The sequence below is a fragment of the Muscardinus avellanarius genome (genome assembly GCF_963383645.1).
Source record: "Muscardinus avellanarius genome assembly, chromosome: 15".
In the NCBI taxonomy this organism is placed as follows: Eukaryota; Metazoa; Chordata; class Mammalia; order Rodentia; family Gliridae; genus Muscardinus; species Muscardinus avellanarius.
In genome coordinates this window covers 68,586,066-68,604,250 of record NC_137801.1, presented here as the reverse complement: position 1 = coordinate 68,604,250, position 18,185 = coordinate 68,586,066, and the positions used below count along the sequence as shown (strand labels likewise).

At 42.6% G+C, this 18,185-nt stretch overlaps 1 protein-coding gene across 2 annotated transcripts in view; it reads right to left on the bottom strand.

The window, feature by feature from the left end:
• DGUOK (deoxyguanosine kinase) overlaps window positions 1-16,550 on the bottom strand; it is a gene marked incomplete at both ends in the record, with an annotated part of 42,295 nt that extends 25,745 nt beyond the window's left edge. The window contains 2 exons of one of the 2 annotated variants that reach the window (XM_080711270.1): window positions 3,753-3,865; window positions 16,409-16,550. In XM_080711270.1, coding sequence (XP_080567396.1) covers window positions 3,753-3,865; window positions 16,409-16,550 — 255 coding nt within the window. Of the gene's footprint in view, window positions 1-1,973; window positions 2,031-3,752; window positions 3,866-16,408 lie in introns of those variants that run through there. The other variant, XM_080711272.1, reaches the window with a different exon arrangement.
• Between the last annotated feature and the right edge of the window lie 1,635 nt (window positions 16,551-18,185).

Below are 18,185 nucleotides of genomic sequence, written 5' to 3'. Positions count from 1 at the left end.
CCCAACTACATTCTCCCCTGCCCCCGCCACAATTTTTTTTTGCTATAAAGGTATTTATCATTGAAATATGGAGGGCTAGATAACTAAAGGAAATTTTCACATATGCTGTACACTGCAGAAAGACTTTGCCCACTAAGTAACATGCAGGTGGCAATCACAATTTTTGTTTAAAAAAAGCAAACTATGTATATATTTTATAGTTAAGTATATATGTAAATATATATTTTCTCCTTTGTAGAAAGAAGAGACAGGTAGACAAAAAAAAGTAACCACTTTACCTCTAGATAATGGGGTTATAGGAGCATTACTTTTCTCCTGCGCATAACAAATGATGACACTGAGCGGCATGAACAGAAAGCATCCAGTGTCTCAGCTTCCCTGGGGCAGGAACTGGGGAACAGCTTAGCTGGGTGGTTATACTTCAGGCTTTCTCATCAAGTTTCAGTCTTGAAGTTGGCTGAGGTTGCTGTCATCTAAAGGCGGTACTGGGGCTGAACGAACCGCTTCCAAGGAGACCCACTAAGTTTTTATTTATTTATTTATTTTGGGTGGGGGAGTGCTGGGGATGGAACCCAGGGGCATTCTACCTCTGAGCTACATACTCAGCCCATTTTTTATTCTTTATTTTAAAACAGGGTCTCACTGAGTTGCAAAGGACCTCACTAAGTTAGCTGGGGCTGTCCACAAACTGCGACCCTCCTGTCTCAGCCTCCTGAATGCTATGGATTACAAGTTTTTAATTACAATTGCAAGTTTGCACCACCACACCTTTCTGGGCTTCTTGACAGGGCTGCTTCATGGCAAGAAAGCTACCACCCCCAGAGCAAGACAGACACTACAATGTCTTTTGTGACCTACACTGGAAAGCCCAGTTATTTCTGCTACATTTTAATAGTTAAAATCAAATCACTAAGTTGAGCTCTTCTTCAAGGGAAGGATAATTAAGCTCTATCTCTTAAAGAGTATCAATTTGTAGATTATTTTAAAATCTTAACAGGTGACCTATGGCATATTTAGAAAACGATATATAATTAATTTCTAAATAGAAAAGTTAATTTCACAAATACATGTATAAACATGCACATATACAGACATATAAAGAGACAAGACAACTTAAAAACAAAAATCTTAAACCAGATGTGATAGTGTCTATAATCCCAGTATGTGGGAGGCTGAGACAAGAGGACTGCAGGTTCAAGCTTAGCTTGAACAACTTGGCAAGACCCTGCTTCAAAATTAAAGAAAGAAAGAAAGAAAGAAAGAAAAGGCCAGGTGTGGTGGTACACACTTGCAATTCCAGTACTTGGGAGGCTGAGACAGGAGGATCATAGTTTCAAGATCAGTCTCAGCAACTTAGTAAGGCCCTCTGCAACTTAGTGAGACTCTGTTTCAAAATAAAGAAAAAACTGGGCTGTGGATATAGCTCAGAGGCAGAGTGCTCCTGGGTTCAATTCCTAGTTCCATCATCATAAAAAAAAACTAATTACAAAGAAAGAAATAAACTTCAATAATGTGCCTTACAGGCGAGGCTGGTGCCGGGGCCTGCCAAGCGGTGAGGCCGGTGTCAGGGCCTGCTGAGCGGGTCTGTGAGCAGGCCGGTGCCCAGGCCTGCTGCACAGCAAAGGGCCAGCGGGTCCCTGCAATCGTGCGGGCAGGAAGCACTTGAAGCTGCTGCGGACTCACCCTCTCAGCAAATTGCCAGATCCAAGTGGCCTCTGTTTAAAAAATTGGGTGTGAGGGGATCATCTCATCAAAGTCACTCACCTTCTGGCAGTCAGGATTTCAGCAAATGGGAATCAGTGTGGAAAATAAAAGGAGGACTTCAAGGAAGAGATAAACTGTAATTGATCAGATGTGAAGAAGTAGAAACTCTAACACATTATCGGTGAGATTGCACATTAATGAGTAATCTAACACAATTAGATTACTAATTAGATTACCATGCTTGCCACTACCCACAACTGAAAACTTACTTTTTGGGTGCCAGCAGCCTGGATATTCTGCCATGTTGCTACAGGTTCTGTAGCTACATGCCAAAAACAGTATGGAAGATCCTCAGAAGCATGAAAACGAACTTACCATAAGATTCAGCAATACCACTTATGGGTATCTACTCAAAAGAATAAAACCAAACTACCAAACCAATGCACGAGTATCTGCAATTAAGGTGACCTGAGATGGGAGGGGGGTGATGGAAACTCTTTAAAGCACATGATGTACTTAAACATATCAAAGCCAATCACTAAAGTAAGCATGGGAAGGAGAGTGGGAGAGGGAACAGGATGGGTGTTAGATAAGGGCTTACTGGATGATGTGTGCATGTATATCTCCACAAGTTTTTTTGTTCCATTAAGATGTATGACTACAATACACCAATAAAAATATATAAAAAAAAACCAATGTGTTGCCGGGCGTGGTACCGCAGGCTTGTAATCCCTGTGCTTGGGAGGCTGAGACAGGAGGATTGCACGGGTTCAAAGCCAGCTTCAGCTACTTAGTGAGGCTTTCAGCAACTTAGCGAGACCCTGTTTCCAAATAAAATATAAAAAAGGTCTGTGAGTATAGCCCGGAGGTAGAAAGCCTCTGGGTTCCACCCCCAGTACCACCAAAACAAAACAAAACAAAAACAAAAACAAAAAAACCAATGTGACTTCCACAAAAGGTACCACAACTCTAGGTTGGAATAACAGAAAAGTGGTACCTAGAACAAGTTTCATGATACTCTGGTGTTCAGCTCTAAGCAGTATACTTAGTATATTACTATAGCCTACTATAACTACTTAGACAAAGTTACTTCAGAATGAGGAATAGTCTGGAGAAAAATTGGAGGTGTTTGTCGTGAAAGAGGTTAAGACTTGATAGGAGAGAAAAAGTAGGCACACCATTGACTTCAGCTGTATGTAAGATGTAAGACTGCCATGTGGAAAAATTAAGACTTAAGAGGCAGGACTAAACCAATGAGTCTGAGTCATAGGGCTTCAATGCGGCTCAATACAAAGAAAAGCTAACAGAATTGGTAAAATCCAGAATAAGCCACTCAGGGAATGTTCCAGGTGGCTGCAGGCATATTTCGCCTAGCTTTAGGGGGCATGGTGAAGCCACTTCCAAAGCTACTCTAAGATGCATGTCCAAACTGGTTCCTCCCTGCTCACACTAACATGGCTGGTGTTGAAACCAACCCTTTGGCCTTTGCCAAAGCTGTAGACATGACACTACAGCTTAAGCTGTGACATGTAATGAGACATGGAGTGCTTGTATGGTGCAGCCTGGCACACAGTGCATGCTTTATGAATGTTAGCTATTGCCTTGCATTAAGTCAAATTGTGACAGGATGCTGTGCAAGGTCCTTTCCAACTTCTACGACTCTATTAAAAAAGGTCACCATTAACACACACAAGTCACTATTAACACATTAACTACTAATCCTGATGATCAGCTTCAGTAATAATAATGTAAGTACTTAAGGTACGAATGACAAAATTCATCTTCAAAGCCAGGATCGTTGGACATGCATTGGGAGACCACAAAGAATGGAGGCAAACATTTATTCAGACACATAAAAGCCACAAAAATAAAGACTAAACATATTCAAATAAATAATATCCTCTCTGGTATATGTGGTCTGCTTTCTGGAATAAAGCTATTTTTTAAAAAGAGACTCAAATTAATTTGCCTCCGCAGAGCAAATTAAATTATCACAATTAGATTACCCATCCATGCTTGTCAACTACCCACCACAACTGAAAACTTACTTTTTGGGTGCCAGCAGCCTGGATACTCTGCCATGTTGCTACAGGTTCTGTAGCTACGTGCCACTCTGGGTAAGTTTTCATGAGTAACTTCACAAAGGTGGACTTTCCCACAGCTGCAACGCAAACAGCATGTATTGGGATGCTACTCAAATCAGGCTGAAGAGGAGTGCCTCACTAACACAAATGCCCAATTCAAGTGAACAAGTACAAGTTTTTTCAGTTTCAAAACTTGGCAGCCATACCCTTGTTGGACTGAGTCAGGCCATGCCAACCAATCATAATGAACACAGGCAGGGGGAAAAAGTCCCACCAAGGTTTGATCAGCAGTTTTAATGTCCCAACCTCACAGAACTGAAGAATATTTAGTAACAACTGAAAATTTAATGAAAACACCCAAAGTAGATGAAATCGGCTATGTGAATTGTAAAGTCTGAGTCACAGTCCCATTTGCTTTGCGACAGTGTAAAATTTACAAGTTTTTCAAGACAGGAAATGAAAACAACTATGATCCTCATTTATTCAACAAATCTAACAAATATTCAAGGAGTGCTAACTATGTACTCAGGACTGTCAGGCACTGGCATACAATAGTAAACCAAATACTGCATGGATTTTGTCTTCAGAGAGACTGTATGGAGTGAAACATACTTAGCATACAAGAACTACTAATAAATCTGTTAAGTACTAGGAAAGAAAAATGCAGGATGGCTCTAATATAGCACAGAAAGTCAAGGGTGGGTGGGTCTCCTCTGAAAAAAAATGGCATCTATGGCGAGATGAGGAGTCTGCCAGGCCAAGGGCTGGAGACAGGTAACCCATGCAGAGGGAGCAGTAGGAATGAAGGCCTAGGAGAGAGAACGTGAAACATGACAAGACAGAAGACAAGTCTGAGGCTCTAGAAGCAGAGCTAGAGTGTGGTCAAATGAGGAAGAAGAATGGCTCAAGATGGTGGTGGCTGGGCAGGCAGAAATCCAGAGCCAGGTCACACAAGGCCTTTAGCCACCATGGTAAGAAGTTTGAATTCTACTCTAAAGACAAAGGGAAGTCACTGACTATGGGTTTTAAGCAGGGAAATTAGAAATTCTTTCTCATTTTTTTTTTTTTTGAGGTTTGGAGATTGAACCCAGGGGCACTTTGCCTCCGAGCTACATTCCCAGCCCTATTTTTTATTCTTTATTACAAAACAGGGTCTCACTCAGTTGCAGAGGGCCTCACTAAGTAGCTGAGGCTGGCCTTGAACCTGCAATAATCCTGTCTCAGCTTCCCAAGTACTGGGATTACAAGCGTGCGCCACCATGCCCAGCTTTCCTTCTGACTTTCAAACACTTACTCCACCAGCTGAGTAAGAATGGGCTGAAGCAGAAGTAAGCACACCAATCAAATGAAAGTTGCTTGACAAGAATGATGGCAAGGAGATGAAGAGTAGTGGTTTAAAATCTATTAGGAGATAAATCCACCTGACTACCTCAACATTCAAGTTATCTTTTTGCATTTACACTCATGTTTGGCCAACATCTTTCCTGAGCTCCAGACGGACAGAGCCCTCCCACCCTCTCCAAATTTGGCATCCCGCAGACACCTCAAAATCAATAGATTCCCCAATGAACCCGACATCTTGCCCACCAAACTGAGCTTTCTCCTGTATCCCAGACCTCAGGGTATAGCAATACCATCCACAGTTACAACTTCTTCTTCTGGTCAGCTCCAAGTGAGCACCAAGTCTCTTTGCACTTGCCTCTAACTCTCCTGTTCTTTTCTTTCCATTTGCACCTTCATGCTCAATAGCAGGTCCTCATCACCTCTGGTCTCTCCAACCCCAGCCTTCTTCTCTTTAACTCAGCCTTTACACTGCAGCCACACTGCACATGAACACTGCTTAAACTCCTCTGACAGATCTCTACTACCTTCAGGATAAAATCAAACCTGTAAGCAGTCTACGAGATACAACAGGGTCTGTCCCTGCAAATACCTCTCCAGTCTGTTTTCTGCACTCCTGCTGGACTAAACTCTTGACTCCAATTATGCCATGTTCTCTTCTACAAATGTCACTCTGCATTGCTTTCCCTCATTCTCAAACACCTACTGTCTTCATCTGGCCAACTCCTTCTTGATCTTCAAAGTTCTACTCAGATGCACTTCCTATGTGAAACCTCTCCAGGACCTGACACCTTAAGTGGGTTACCTAATCCTTCTTTGTGCTTGGTTTGGTATTCTGGGTAAGACTTCATCATTGCAATTTTAATTGTGTTTCTCAAGGTTGAAGATGAGTCTCCTAAGGGCAGAAAACAAAGTCTAGTCTAATGTTCTGGCTGAATCACTACAACATAACTATTAAGTTTGGTTCCCTCTGACACCTACATTTGTGAAAAACTCCTAAAATGAAACTTCAGTTTATCTGGAGCTCTGTCTCCTCTATAGGGAGTGGTCTTTCTCGTTTCTCCACTCTCTGAAGGACTCCAAATGGAATCAAGGAAAAGAAGAAGGACACCATTCCAGTAAATTCTACCAGCCACTTGTGGTTACTGATCAGGAGTGCTGATGTCTCAGCACAAAAGCCCACACATCCAATATGTGACACTTATTACACATCACCCCAACTCCTGTCTGAATACACAGGAACAGAACAAACAACATGAATTTGTGCACTCTGTAGTCACGCTTGTCTCAGTCCCCACCTCCACCCAGCTTGCACATGCCTTTTCACTTTGCTCAGCCCCTGCTCTTCCCACACACGAGTGAATACATGTTTCCCCCTGCCTAGGCTTGTCTTTAAAGCCTTTTTCCTACCAATCCTAAGATCCCACCTCCTCCATGAAGTTCAGGACTTCTCTAGCTCACACCAAATTCCCACCACTCTGGTCTGTTAGCAGGTTATTGAGTTTTCATGTTTTCAGACACCTGCCTATCCTGAGTAGGCCTTTGCACAAAATATTTGGCCAAGTGGTCAACATTTAGGTCACAAGTTATTCAGTAAATCTGAATTATGGTCCCTGTTTGGCTGAAAAGCTACAAGCTAAAAAGACACTTTGAATAATATGAGAATATGAAGGTAGTTGATTTGTTAGATGGTTAGGATTGAATGATTGTTAGAATTATTGACATCTTAAAAAAAAAAAAAACACTACTGGAGGCCGGGCGTGGTGGTACATGCTTGTAATCCCAGCATTCAGGAGGCTGAAACAGGAGGTTCCCAGTTCTTGGCCAGCCTCTGCTACTCAGCAAGGCCCTTTGCAACTCAGTGAGACCCTGTTTCAAAATAAAGAATTAAAAAAAATAGGGCAGGGGGTGTCGCTTGGAGGCAGAATGCCCCTGGGTTCCATCAGTATCACAAAAAACAACAAACAAACAATAAAACTATTGGAGACAGACAGGAAGGAATGGGTTCAGGAAGTGCCAACTTCACCTCTGAGATCAGACACTATTAGTTCATCTAAGGGCAGTCTGGACTCTGCGAATCCGACTCATGCCATTTAAACACACAAACCCTAGAATGCCGGCAAATTAGATATGATGGGAAATATGTGGTTCCATTTACGGGAACAATCACTTCTGATATCCAGAGTACTCTGCACCCCACTCCCCATTCCAAGGCTTCTGGAGAGCCGGTCTAGTAATCAGAAGCCAGCTACAGCAGATGACAGTAAATGGTGGCAGAAGGTCCTGACAGCTGTGCCGTCCATGCTGCAAGGGCAGGAAATGTAGGTAATTCACCACTATGCAGTATTTTCTAAACTACTTTCACTGGAACTGACCTGTACCAGGCTCCACTCAGAGATGTGGAGTAATTACTTAACAAAAATTAAAAGCTAGGTAGTTATAATAAAACCAGAGACAGCATATCTTTTCCAGTGTTGCGATATCTAAACAGTTATTTTTTTTCTTGCTTAGATGCTGTTGTTTGTTTAAAGACAAACAACTTGCTGGGCACAGTGGTGCATGCCTGTAATCCTAGTAGTTGGGAGGCTGAGACAGGTTTAAGGCCAGCTTCAGCAATTTAGTGAGACCGTTTCAAAAAAAAAAAAAGAAGGGCTGAGGGTGTAGCTTAGAGGTAGAAAGCCCTGGGTTCAAACCCTAACACCAAAGAAACAAAAAGCCCCAAACATGGCAAACTCCTAGAGGCTTCATAATAGGGGATGTTTGGTTCTTTACTGCCAGTGCTATGTGTTCCTAGTGATGAGAATACCCATGTCTACAGAAAGCCTCACTTCTTCAAGCAATTCTGAATTTTTACACCTTTATCTCAGACTTAGTAAAATTTAAAATTAAATTCCAGGTTGCTGTCTTTCAAAAAGAAAATTTGGGGGGGGGAGGGGTGGTACTGGGGATTGAACCCAGGGGGCAGTCAACCTCTGAGCTATACTCCCAGTCCTTTTTATTTTTTGTTTTAAATAGTCTTGCTAGGTTGCTGAGAGGAGAATATAAGTTGCTGAGGCTGGTCTTGAACCTGGAATCCTCCTGTCTCAGGTTCCCAAGGACTGGGATTACAAGTGTGTACCACTTCTGGCTTCAACACACTATTAATATCACAACATTTAGGAACTATCTGATCTCAAAACCAGCATCAAAACTTCCTTTAGGGACCTGACTATCAGTGGACTTTGTATGCACCAGGACTTTATACTTTGAATATATTACTTCAACATGTTGATTTTATTAGCTCCATGATTGTCATTCTATAAATCTGACCAGGATTTTCTGTTGTTAATATTTGTCTTTTCCTAAGTTGGGACTTTCTTTTCCCATAAATCTTTTACTAACTACAATGCTAATGATACATCTATATTATGCTAAAATGTAGTAGTAAGACAATATCTGATGTAATACTCCAAGTAATCTATTATATTATTTTACATTCAGTACAGATATATTTAATGGAAACTTTACTTAAATATACTATCACCTCTAGGAAATTTTCTTTTCCTGAACAAAATGGAAAGCATGAAGCAGATAAATCCAATTCTGAAATCCTTTACCAAAGTCAAATGCAGTAAATATAAGACTAATACCTTTAAAACTTTTCTCCCTCCCCCCAAAATTTAGTTTTTATGTCAGGAACTACATTTGACACTGCATTCATTCAACCAACACGTTCATGGAGGGACTACTAAATGGTAAGTAGCTCTAAAATGATGAACTGGGCTGAGATTTTGCCCTCAAGGAACTTAAGTCTATTGGAGAATAGAGACTAAATACGCAGGATCTCAGACTCTGAGCCTAAAAGCATTCTGGGCAAATTTAATCAGTCAGCAGGCTTAAAAGAAACTTAATACATTTTAACCTTGATTCCTCTTATTATATTTTCATGGGAAACTATTTGCAAAAAAAAAAAAAGTTCCTGACAGCTTCCAGAATGTGATGCAAACTCGTCCATTTGGCACAAAAGCGCCACTCTGATCTGGCGTGCCCTCCTCCCTCACTCTGCCCACACAGTGATTCATCCCTCCACTGTCACTTTTTCGGCAAAGCCTCCTTGAACTCTCTCCAGCTGCACTTCATCCTTAGCAGAGTTAATTACTGCCTGCTCTGGTATACCAAGGTATTACACTGTAATCATCTGTTCACTCTTCAGTCTCTCCAGATAGACTGGGAGCTCACTTTTTGAAGATAGAGACTGTACCTTGCTCCCTTTGCATCCTGAGTATCTAGCCAGGAACTAAGAACAGGGATGGATGAATGGAATGAGGTGAATCACAGAAAGGGAATCCAAAATACAGTATTTGAGGCAAACAGGTTCTCCCCCTCTCCAGGATTCTTTGCTCAATTTCTATACTCAATAAAAGAGACACATTAATGATGTTAATTTCTCATTTTGAATGTTGGAGGAAGTGTGTTATTGGGGAAGCCCTCTACTGCTTGTCCAATTCTCTACACTGAAGAGTAAAACAGTTTCCTCCTCTCTAGCTGGGTTTTGAAAATAAAAAGCAAGAATGGTTTCAGATGACTCACTGACAATTATATTTCAGACAGCAATCTTTACATGTGTATTCACAAAATAACTGGCTTTGGGAGATGATAATACACTCCAGTGATGAATACTGTGAAAAGATGGGCTAGACATTTTATTTTTTTAGATTTTCAGGCATTTGAGGTACCAAGCTTTTGACTTTCAATCACACATTGCATATGGCTTTATAAGTCATGCTAGATAGATGCCATCAGTTGTTTACTGATCCATTTTCCTTACATGTTGCTATCTGTAACTTCAGGATCAAATTAACAGGAATCAGCGATAGGACTATAATAAGTAAGACCCACTTTGGGAGGCTGAGACAGGAGGATTGCGCAGGTTTGAAGCCAGCCTCAGCCACTTAGTGAGGCTCTCAGTAAATTAGTGAGACCATGCTTCCAAATAAAATATAAACTAGGTCGGGGCTGTAGCTGTGAGGTAGAAAGCCTTGAGTTCCATCCCCAGTACCACAAAAAAGAAGAAAAAAAAAGACCTACTTAAACATATCCAATTTTTGTTTAGGACCAGGGTTCACTTTCTCCTATTCAGGTTTCCCAAATGGGTACTATCATTCTGATTTGTTTGGGGATGCCACCTGTGATTAGGGGGAAAAATGTAACTTTTGACTTAAAAAGCAGTACTGAGCCTGGTGCAGTGGTGTTCCTATAATCCCAGGTCCTTGGGAAGCTGAGGCAAGGAGGATCTCTTGAGCACAGGAGTTCGAGACCAGAAGGGACAACACAGCAAGCCCCTATCAAAAAACCAACAACAAAACACCAGAAACAAAAAGCCCTGACAACCAAAATCTTCCATCCAAAAAACAGTTTTGTGGGTACCAATGACCAACTTCCACCGGATTCGAGAATCACTGAATGAGTATAGTGGGGTAGGTGCCAGGAATACAAAGATGACTAGGACACAGGGTGGCTCTGACCCAAGGAGGGTGTTAAATATGTAAACAATTTCAACAGAACTCAAGTTCTGTGACAGTTGTGGGCATAGAATGTTTTAACAGCCCACCAAGAAGTGACTCATCTGGAAATGTGGGGTGATGGACAGTAAATAGATGAAAGTAAAAATGTCAGAGTAAGTCCCCAGTCCGCTTCGCACTACTCTTTCCTTGTCGACTGTATTTACTTCCAAGGCTTCAACAACTACCCCTACCAGTTAATTAACACCCACGTCTGCAATCTCAGCTCCATTTCTAGGATGTCAGGCACATACTCCAATCTGTCTCAGGATATCCATCTCTCCATATCTCACAGGCATTTTTTTTTGTGTGTGTGGGTTTGGGGATGGAACCCAGGGGCATTTGACCTCCAAGTTACACACCTGCCCTATTTTTTGATCTTTATTTTGAAACCGGGTCTCATTAAGTTGCAGAGGGCCTCACTAAGTAGCTGAGGCTGTCCGCGAACCGCAATCCTCTGGTCTCAGCCTCCCGAATTCTGGGATTACAACAAGCATGGGGCTCTCATAGGCATTTCATACAAAATGTATCACTGTTACCTCCACCAGACCACATCTGGTATTCTATCTTCTGCTTTCAGAGTCAGTATCCAAATTACAAACTTAGTGCCTTCCTCCTGTACCCTCTTTATCTGTCATCTCCAAGTGGCCACCAGGCCTGTCAATCCATATAGCTCTAAAAGTACTATTTCAACACATCAACATCAATCGCAGTCTTTTATAATGAGAGAGAGAGCCAGGCATGGTGGCGCACGCTTGTAATCCCAGCATTCTGGAGGCTGAGATCTGGAGGATCGCGGTTCGTGGACAGCCTCAGCTACTTAGTGAGGACCTCTGCAACTCAGTGAGACCCTGTTTCAAAATAAGGAATAAAAAATAGGGCAGGGGGTGTAGCTCAGAGGTAGAATGCTCTTGGGTTCCATCCCCAGACCCGCAAAAGAAAAAAAAGAGAAAGAGAGAGAAATGGGGAGGAAGGGAACACCAAGTGCTGTGTGCATGTATGTCACTGTCAACATGATTTAATTACGTGATACCGTAATGCACCAATAAAAGCATAGTATTAAAATAACACATTCTATTAAACCTCAGAAAACAAACAAGCCAGGCATGGTGGTGCACGCTTGTAATCTCAGCATTTGGGAGGCTGATACAAGAGGATTGTGGTTCGAAGATAGCCTCAGCTACTTAGTGAGGCCTTTGCAACTAAGTGAGATCCTGTTTTAAAATAGAGAATAAAAAATAGGGCTGGGTGTGTAGCTCAGACATAGAATGCCCCTGGGTTTCATCCCCGATACTGGAAAAAAAAAAGAAAGAAAGAAAAGAAAAAACCCATTATGTTTTCTCTGTGTAAGCCTGCTCCTTTTCTTCCAATTACAATAGCCATGAAACTAAAGTCTATCTACTTTAAACTGTTCCAATTTATCATTCTTTCATCCTATCAACTAGATACAAGGCACTATGGGTACTGCAGCAAATAATACATAAAAAGAAAGTATCTACTTCATGGAGCCTTCTTTTTATTCAATGATACCCAATTTCCATAAAAAATTAACCTGGTTAAGCATATACTGACTTCCACACTTAAACAGCCTGCCACTGCCAACAGGATAACTCTTAGCATGGTCCACAGGCTCTTTAGCATCTGGAAAATCCTATCCTTTCAACCTCTCTTCTCCTTTGTACAGGTCTCTTAAACTCCAGGCACATCCAGTTACTTCCCTTTTATTAAAACTAAATGTGTTTCTTCAGCCTTTACCACGCTGGCAAATTTTACCTCCTGTGCCTAGAACATTCTTTCTCCTCTTTTCCTTGAGAATTCCTACTGTAGATATCCTGAGTGTCTGATCATCACATAGCATGGGAATTATATTTAGAAGTCTGTCCTCCCCCCTTGATTGTGAGTTCCTTGAAGGAGAGGAGCAGTAACATGTTTACTGCTGTGCTCAGTGTGAGGCTGGACTCACACAGTAGATGCTCAGGAAACAAGAAACACAGAATCTAGCTTTGTGAGGAAGCAAAGATCAGAAAACTTAGGAGCTCAGGAAATTAGGAGATCAGGAAAATAGGACCTGTTCAAAGAATTTATCTGTGAAGTTCTCTGGCATCTAAGGACAGTTTGCTTTAGGGGTTTGTTTCTCAGAGTACAGAACAGGATATCTTTAAATAACACCTTTAGATAGATAACAGATCCTTCCTTTCAATGTTTCTGATTTGTCTGGAGAAAAACACACAGCTGTGGTGAATAGTCTCTTACACGACCACTAACCCCCAGAGCTATTTTATACTTTATTTGGAAACAGGGTCTCACTAAGTTGCTAAGAGCCTCACTAAGTAGCTGAGACTGACTTCGAACCTGCGCGATCCTCCTGTCTCAGCCTCCCAAGCGAGGGAATTACAAGAGTGCGCCAATACACCCAGCTCCAAGTGCATCTTTAATGCTGCCTAGCAATTTAACATTTCTTTCTTTCATTAATTAGACTATTTCATGTCTTTTCTCTTCCAGAACTCACTTATAGCCTTTCTTCCTGTGTCACTATGAAAACTGACACAGCCAAAAAAAAAACTACCAAGTTCCCACTTCATCTGCTGAAGTTAAAGAACGCATACATTTGGCCATCCCTCCTAGTCCTAAGCATGAACTGTGCTCCTAGCTAGGGCTGAACTCTTTCCAACTAGACCACAGGTCTCATTCCTTCCTGCTTACTTAAGGAGCATTCTAGTAATTACATCCTCTCTGCTGCTTCACCAAATTTCTTCTTCTCTTAGAGCCCATTTCTACTATCTCACAAACATGCTCTAAGCGGGGCATGGTGGTGCACATTTGCAATCCTAGTACTTGGGATGCTAAGACAGGAGGATTGTAGGTTCACAGCCAGCCTTACTCACTTAGTGAAATCCTGTTTCAAAATAAAAAATAAAATAGGGCTGTGGATATAGCATGGATGTAGAATGCCCCTGGGTTCAATCCCTAGTACCACCACCACCACCACAACAACAAAAACATTTGAGAGAGGGATTACCTCTCTCACAAAGAAAAACAGATTAAAAACTCTCATACCATCTCCAATTTCAGTTATGACACCATGAATCCTCTTTCAACAACATGTTCCCAACAGTTGCCTTATAAGGCTGTCTCCGATTCCTCACTCATTCTCATTAAGTCTACGCCAATAAGGCTTTAACTCCTTCCACTCTTAAGACTATTATCAAGTTCACCTAAGCCCTAAACACTATTACATAATTTATCATTCCCTATCTCTGAACAACTTCCTTACTTGGCTTCCATATGATTCCCTTTTGTCTTTTCTCCTAACTCAGTAGTCTTTACTCCCTACTCTCTTCTGCTTGTTCTTCCCAACTCCCCAATCTTCTCTTAGTCTCTGCATGCTCCAAGGTTCAGTCCTTTTCACCCAGTCTTCTGGCTTTAAATCATCTACATGTACAGCTATAGCCACAGATTCTCTGCATTCTAGATTTATATATCAACTGCGTATCAACAATTCCACTTGGTATCTACTAGGCATTAACCTAACATGTTTAAAACCAAAACCTTGAAACCATCATTCCAATATGTTTCCATTTTTCTCCATTTAAGAAAATCTGGACTCTTTCAAATTGTTCAAGTCAGCCGGGCGTGGTGGCGCATGCTTGTAATCCCCGTGCTTGGGAGGCTGAGACAGGAGGATCTCACAGGTTCAAAGCCAGCCTCAGCTACTAGTGAGGCTCTGAGCAACTTAGTGAGACCCTGTTTCCAAAAAAATATATAAAATAGGTCTGGGAGTATAGACTGGAGGTAGAAAAGCCCCTGGGTTCCACCCCCAGTACCACACACACACACACACAAAAAAAATTGTTCAAGTCAAACCAGGCATGGGGCGCATGCTTGTAATCCCAGTACTTGGGAGGCTGAGACAGGAGGACTGTGGGAATGCAGCCAGTCTCAGGTACTTAGGCCCTTCTGCAACTTAGTGAGACCTTGTTTCAAAATAAAGAATAAAAACTAGGGCTGGAGGTGTAGCTTGAAGGTAGAATGCCCCTGGGTTCCATCCCCAGTACTGAAAAATATAATTGTTCACATCAAAGTAACTGAGAGCATCACTGACCCCTCTCATACTACACATTCAATTTGTCACTAACTTTGGCCCTACCTTAAGTCTTACTTTCGCCATAACTTATTCCAATGGTGTCCCAACATCTTCTACTTTCAACATGTCGGCCGAGTGCCGTTGTTACTTGACTTCTCAAACCATCCACTGGCTGTCTCATGCACGAAGGACTATGAAGTCCTAACAATCTAGCCGCCCCTCCACTCTTTTCCTTGCTCCCTCTACTACAGGTGCAGTGGGTCCCTTGGATTCCCTGATTTTCTACCTCAGGACTTTTCTGTCTGCTCCTCTGCTTGGAAGATGCTTCTCCTAGTGGTCCACATGGTTCATTCTCTCACACTCTTCAGGTGTGAGATTGAATCTCATTTTATCAGTGAAGCCTTCCTTGACTACCCTACTTATTGTGGTACCAGGGATTGGGCCCAGGAGTATTCTATCTTTAAGCCACAGTCCCAGCCCTATTTTATTTTGAAACAGGGACTCACTAAGTTGCTGAGGACCTTGCTAAATTGTTAAGGCTGGCCTTGGAATTGTGATCCTCTTGTCTTGGCCTCCCAGGTACTGGGATTACAGACATGCTGGCTTTGACTATTCTATTTAAAATGATGACTTCTCTTGTCCCTGATTTTTTCTCTACCATATTCATTACTAGCTAATATACTGTTTATCTTATCTTGCTTTATTTACATTAGTCTACTTCTACCTATTAAGAGTTCCATGCACACAGATTCTTATCTGTTCTATTTACAGTTGTATTCTCAGGTCCAAGAACACTACTGGCAAACGGAAGTATCACAAAGAGTGATTTGGTGAACGAATAACATGATAAATTCTGTTTTCTGTTAGAATGTCTTCAGTACTGGGCACCTGCTAATCCTCTTTTATGGCTCAGTGCCTTTGCAGGTGAAAGGATCAAGTCAAATTTAGGAACGTTAAGTTGATAGGTTTTGTTTTCATTTTCCTTTATCATTACTTTTTTCTTGACAAAACTATCTTAAATATATATTTACCTCAAAAAGTGATTCCTCCTAAGAAAAACATTAAGAAATTACAGTGCAATTAACACAGGGGCATGGTAAAAACAGTGAGAGGCATTCAAATGACTGAAATTTAGAAACTCCTCACAGTAGGTTTGCCAAATAAAATACAGGACAGTTAAATCTGTTAAACAATGAATGCTCTTTTTTTTTTTTTTCAGTGTATTCCAGAACACTGCGAGTGAAGCACACTAAAAATTTTTCGTTGTTTATCTTAAAGTTTATGTGAAGTAGGTATTTTTTGTTTTTGCTATATCTGGTAACCCTATCTTAGGAAGTGCACCGTTTGTCGCTTCCACTTCAACCTAACAAGGTTAATAGGATTCCTGTCCAAATTACCGCCAGTGTGGCTTCTACACCCCAAACATGTGTCCCTGTGGGCGGGTACTAAGGCCCAATGCCCTAACAACCAAAGCGGCGAAGACCCACAGTTCGGTGGGAGGAGAAACGCTCAGGCGGCTCAGATCAGGCTGGCAGGTCTGGGGCATCAAATGGGGGTGGAGACGAGGGGGAGGACTCCGGGCCAGCTGCCTTTCCCAGCCTCTCATCACTTGCGAGGCGGAGGCCAAGGCTTGGCAGCCACTTTCTAACCCTTACCAATGTTGCCTTCGATGAACAGCCTTCGGGGCCGGCGCCCCGCGTGCAGACCCCTAGAAGAGGGCGCACCCTCGAGTGGGGGCTGAGCCATGGAACCGAAGAGCGCTCGGAGCCGACTTAGCAAGAACCGGCCCGCGGCCATCCCACCCACGCTCAGCGTTAGGCGCACTTCCGGCCCGAGCACTTCCGGCCGACGAACCGCTGTTTAGGCGCCTCGGCGCGCTCCTGACGTCAGAAGATCGCCGGGCAGGAAGTGGGCGGGGCTGAGCTGGCGGGGCGGGGCCCGAGGGAGCGCCGGGCTTCCGCACCGGTAGTAGAGAAGCTTTGCAAGTAGGAAGTCTAATTGCGTTAGGGTGGGGAAGAGTTTGCAGACAGCTGGATCTGTTATAGTGAGATTAGGCCCTCCGTTTTTTTTTTGTTTACAGGACAAATAACATTGTAAAAAAAACAGTTCCGTCATCTTTGCTTTTTTATAGACAAAAATAAGGGTGATTTTAGAGCTTTCCCGATATTGTCTATTGGTACTGGGGGTGGAACCCAGGACATTCTATTTCCGAGCTACGCCCCCAGCCCTATTTTTTTAGTATTTTTATTTTATTATTATTATTATTATTAATTTATTTTTTTTTGGTGGTACTGGGGTTCCTGGAAGCCCTTCTACCTCCGGGATACACTCTCACGGGCTACACTCCCAGACCTATTTTTTACTTTTTTTTTTTTTTAATGTGGAAACAGGGTCTCTTAAGCCAGCAAGGCTGGCTCCGAACCAACGGGATCCTCCTGTCTCCGCCTCCCAAGCGCGGGGATTACAAGCGTGCGCCACCACGCCCGGCTAGTGTTTTTATTTTTGAAATAGATTCTCTCTGAGTTGTGAAGAGCCTTGCTAAATAGCTGAGGCTGTCCCAGAATCTATCCTCTGGTCTCTGCCTCCTGAATCTGGGATTACGAGCTTGCACTAGCATGCCTGCCTTTTTTTGTTTGTTTGTTTTTTTAAACAGGGTCTTGCTAAGTTGCCAAGGATCCTAAGTTGCTGAAGCCAGCTTCCAACCTGCAATCCTTCTGTCCCAGCCTTCCAAGCACTAGGATTACATGTACCAGGATGCCTGTCCAAACATGTGGTTTTCCTTTTGCTTCTTGGACATTTGGTCAGCTACATCTCATTTACATCAAACACTTCTTAATGTGCTGGATTCTGCAAATGGATATGGTCAGACTGAGAAGTATGTTTCCAGAATGCTCTGCCAAAAGGACTCTTAACGGAGTTGGCCAAAAGGGGACGTGGCATGAGACTTGGAAGGCAGACCAGGATCTCCAGCCACTCCTCTGGGGAGATCTCTGTAGTCAGATACTATAGCAGACGATGTGCCCAGAGAAAGATCTCAACTAGCCCTCCAGAGAGTAATGACCCCTCTCTAATTATCCTAGAAATCCTTGCAGATACTCACCTCCCCAGCTCCTTCCACCTTGGATAAAGTCTCATTCCTGTAATAAATCCCTTATTTTCAGAATATCCATGGTGGCTCTGCTCCCCTGAATGAACTCTTACTGCGAAACCTGATCATAAGGGGAGGTCTTTTAAGAATGTGACCTCTAGGAGGGCGTAGTGGCACATGCCTGTAGTTCCAGTACTTGGGAGGCAGAGACAGCAGGATTGCTGGTTCTAAGACAGCCTCAGCAATCTAGTGAGGCTCCCAACAACTTAGCCAGACCCCGGTGGGGCGTGGTGGCGCACGCTTGTAATCCCAGCATTCCAGAGGCTGACAGGAGGATCACTGTT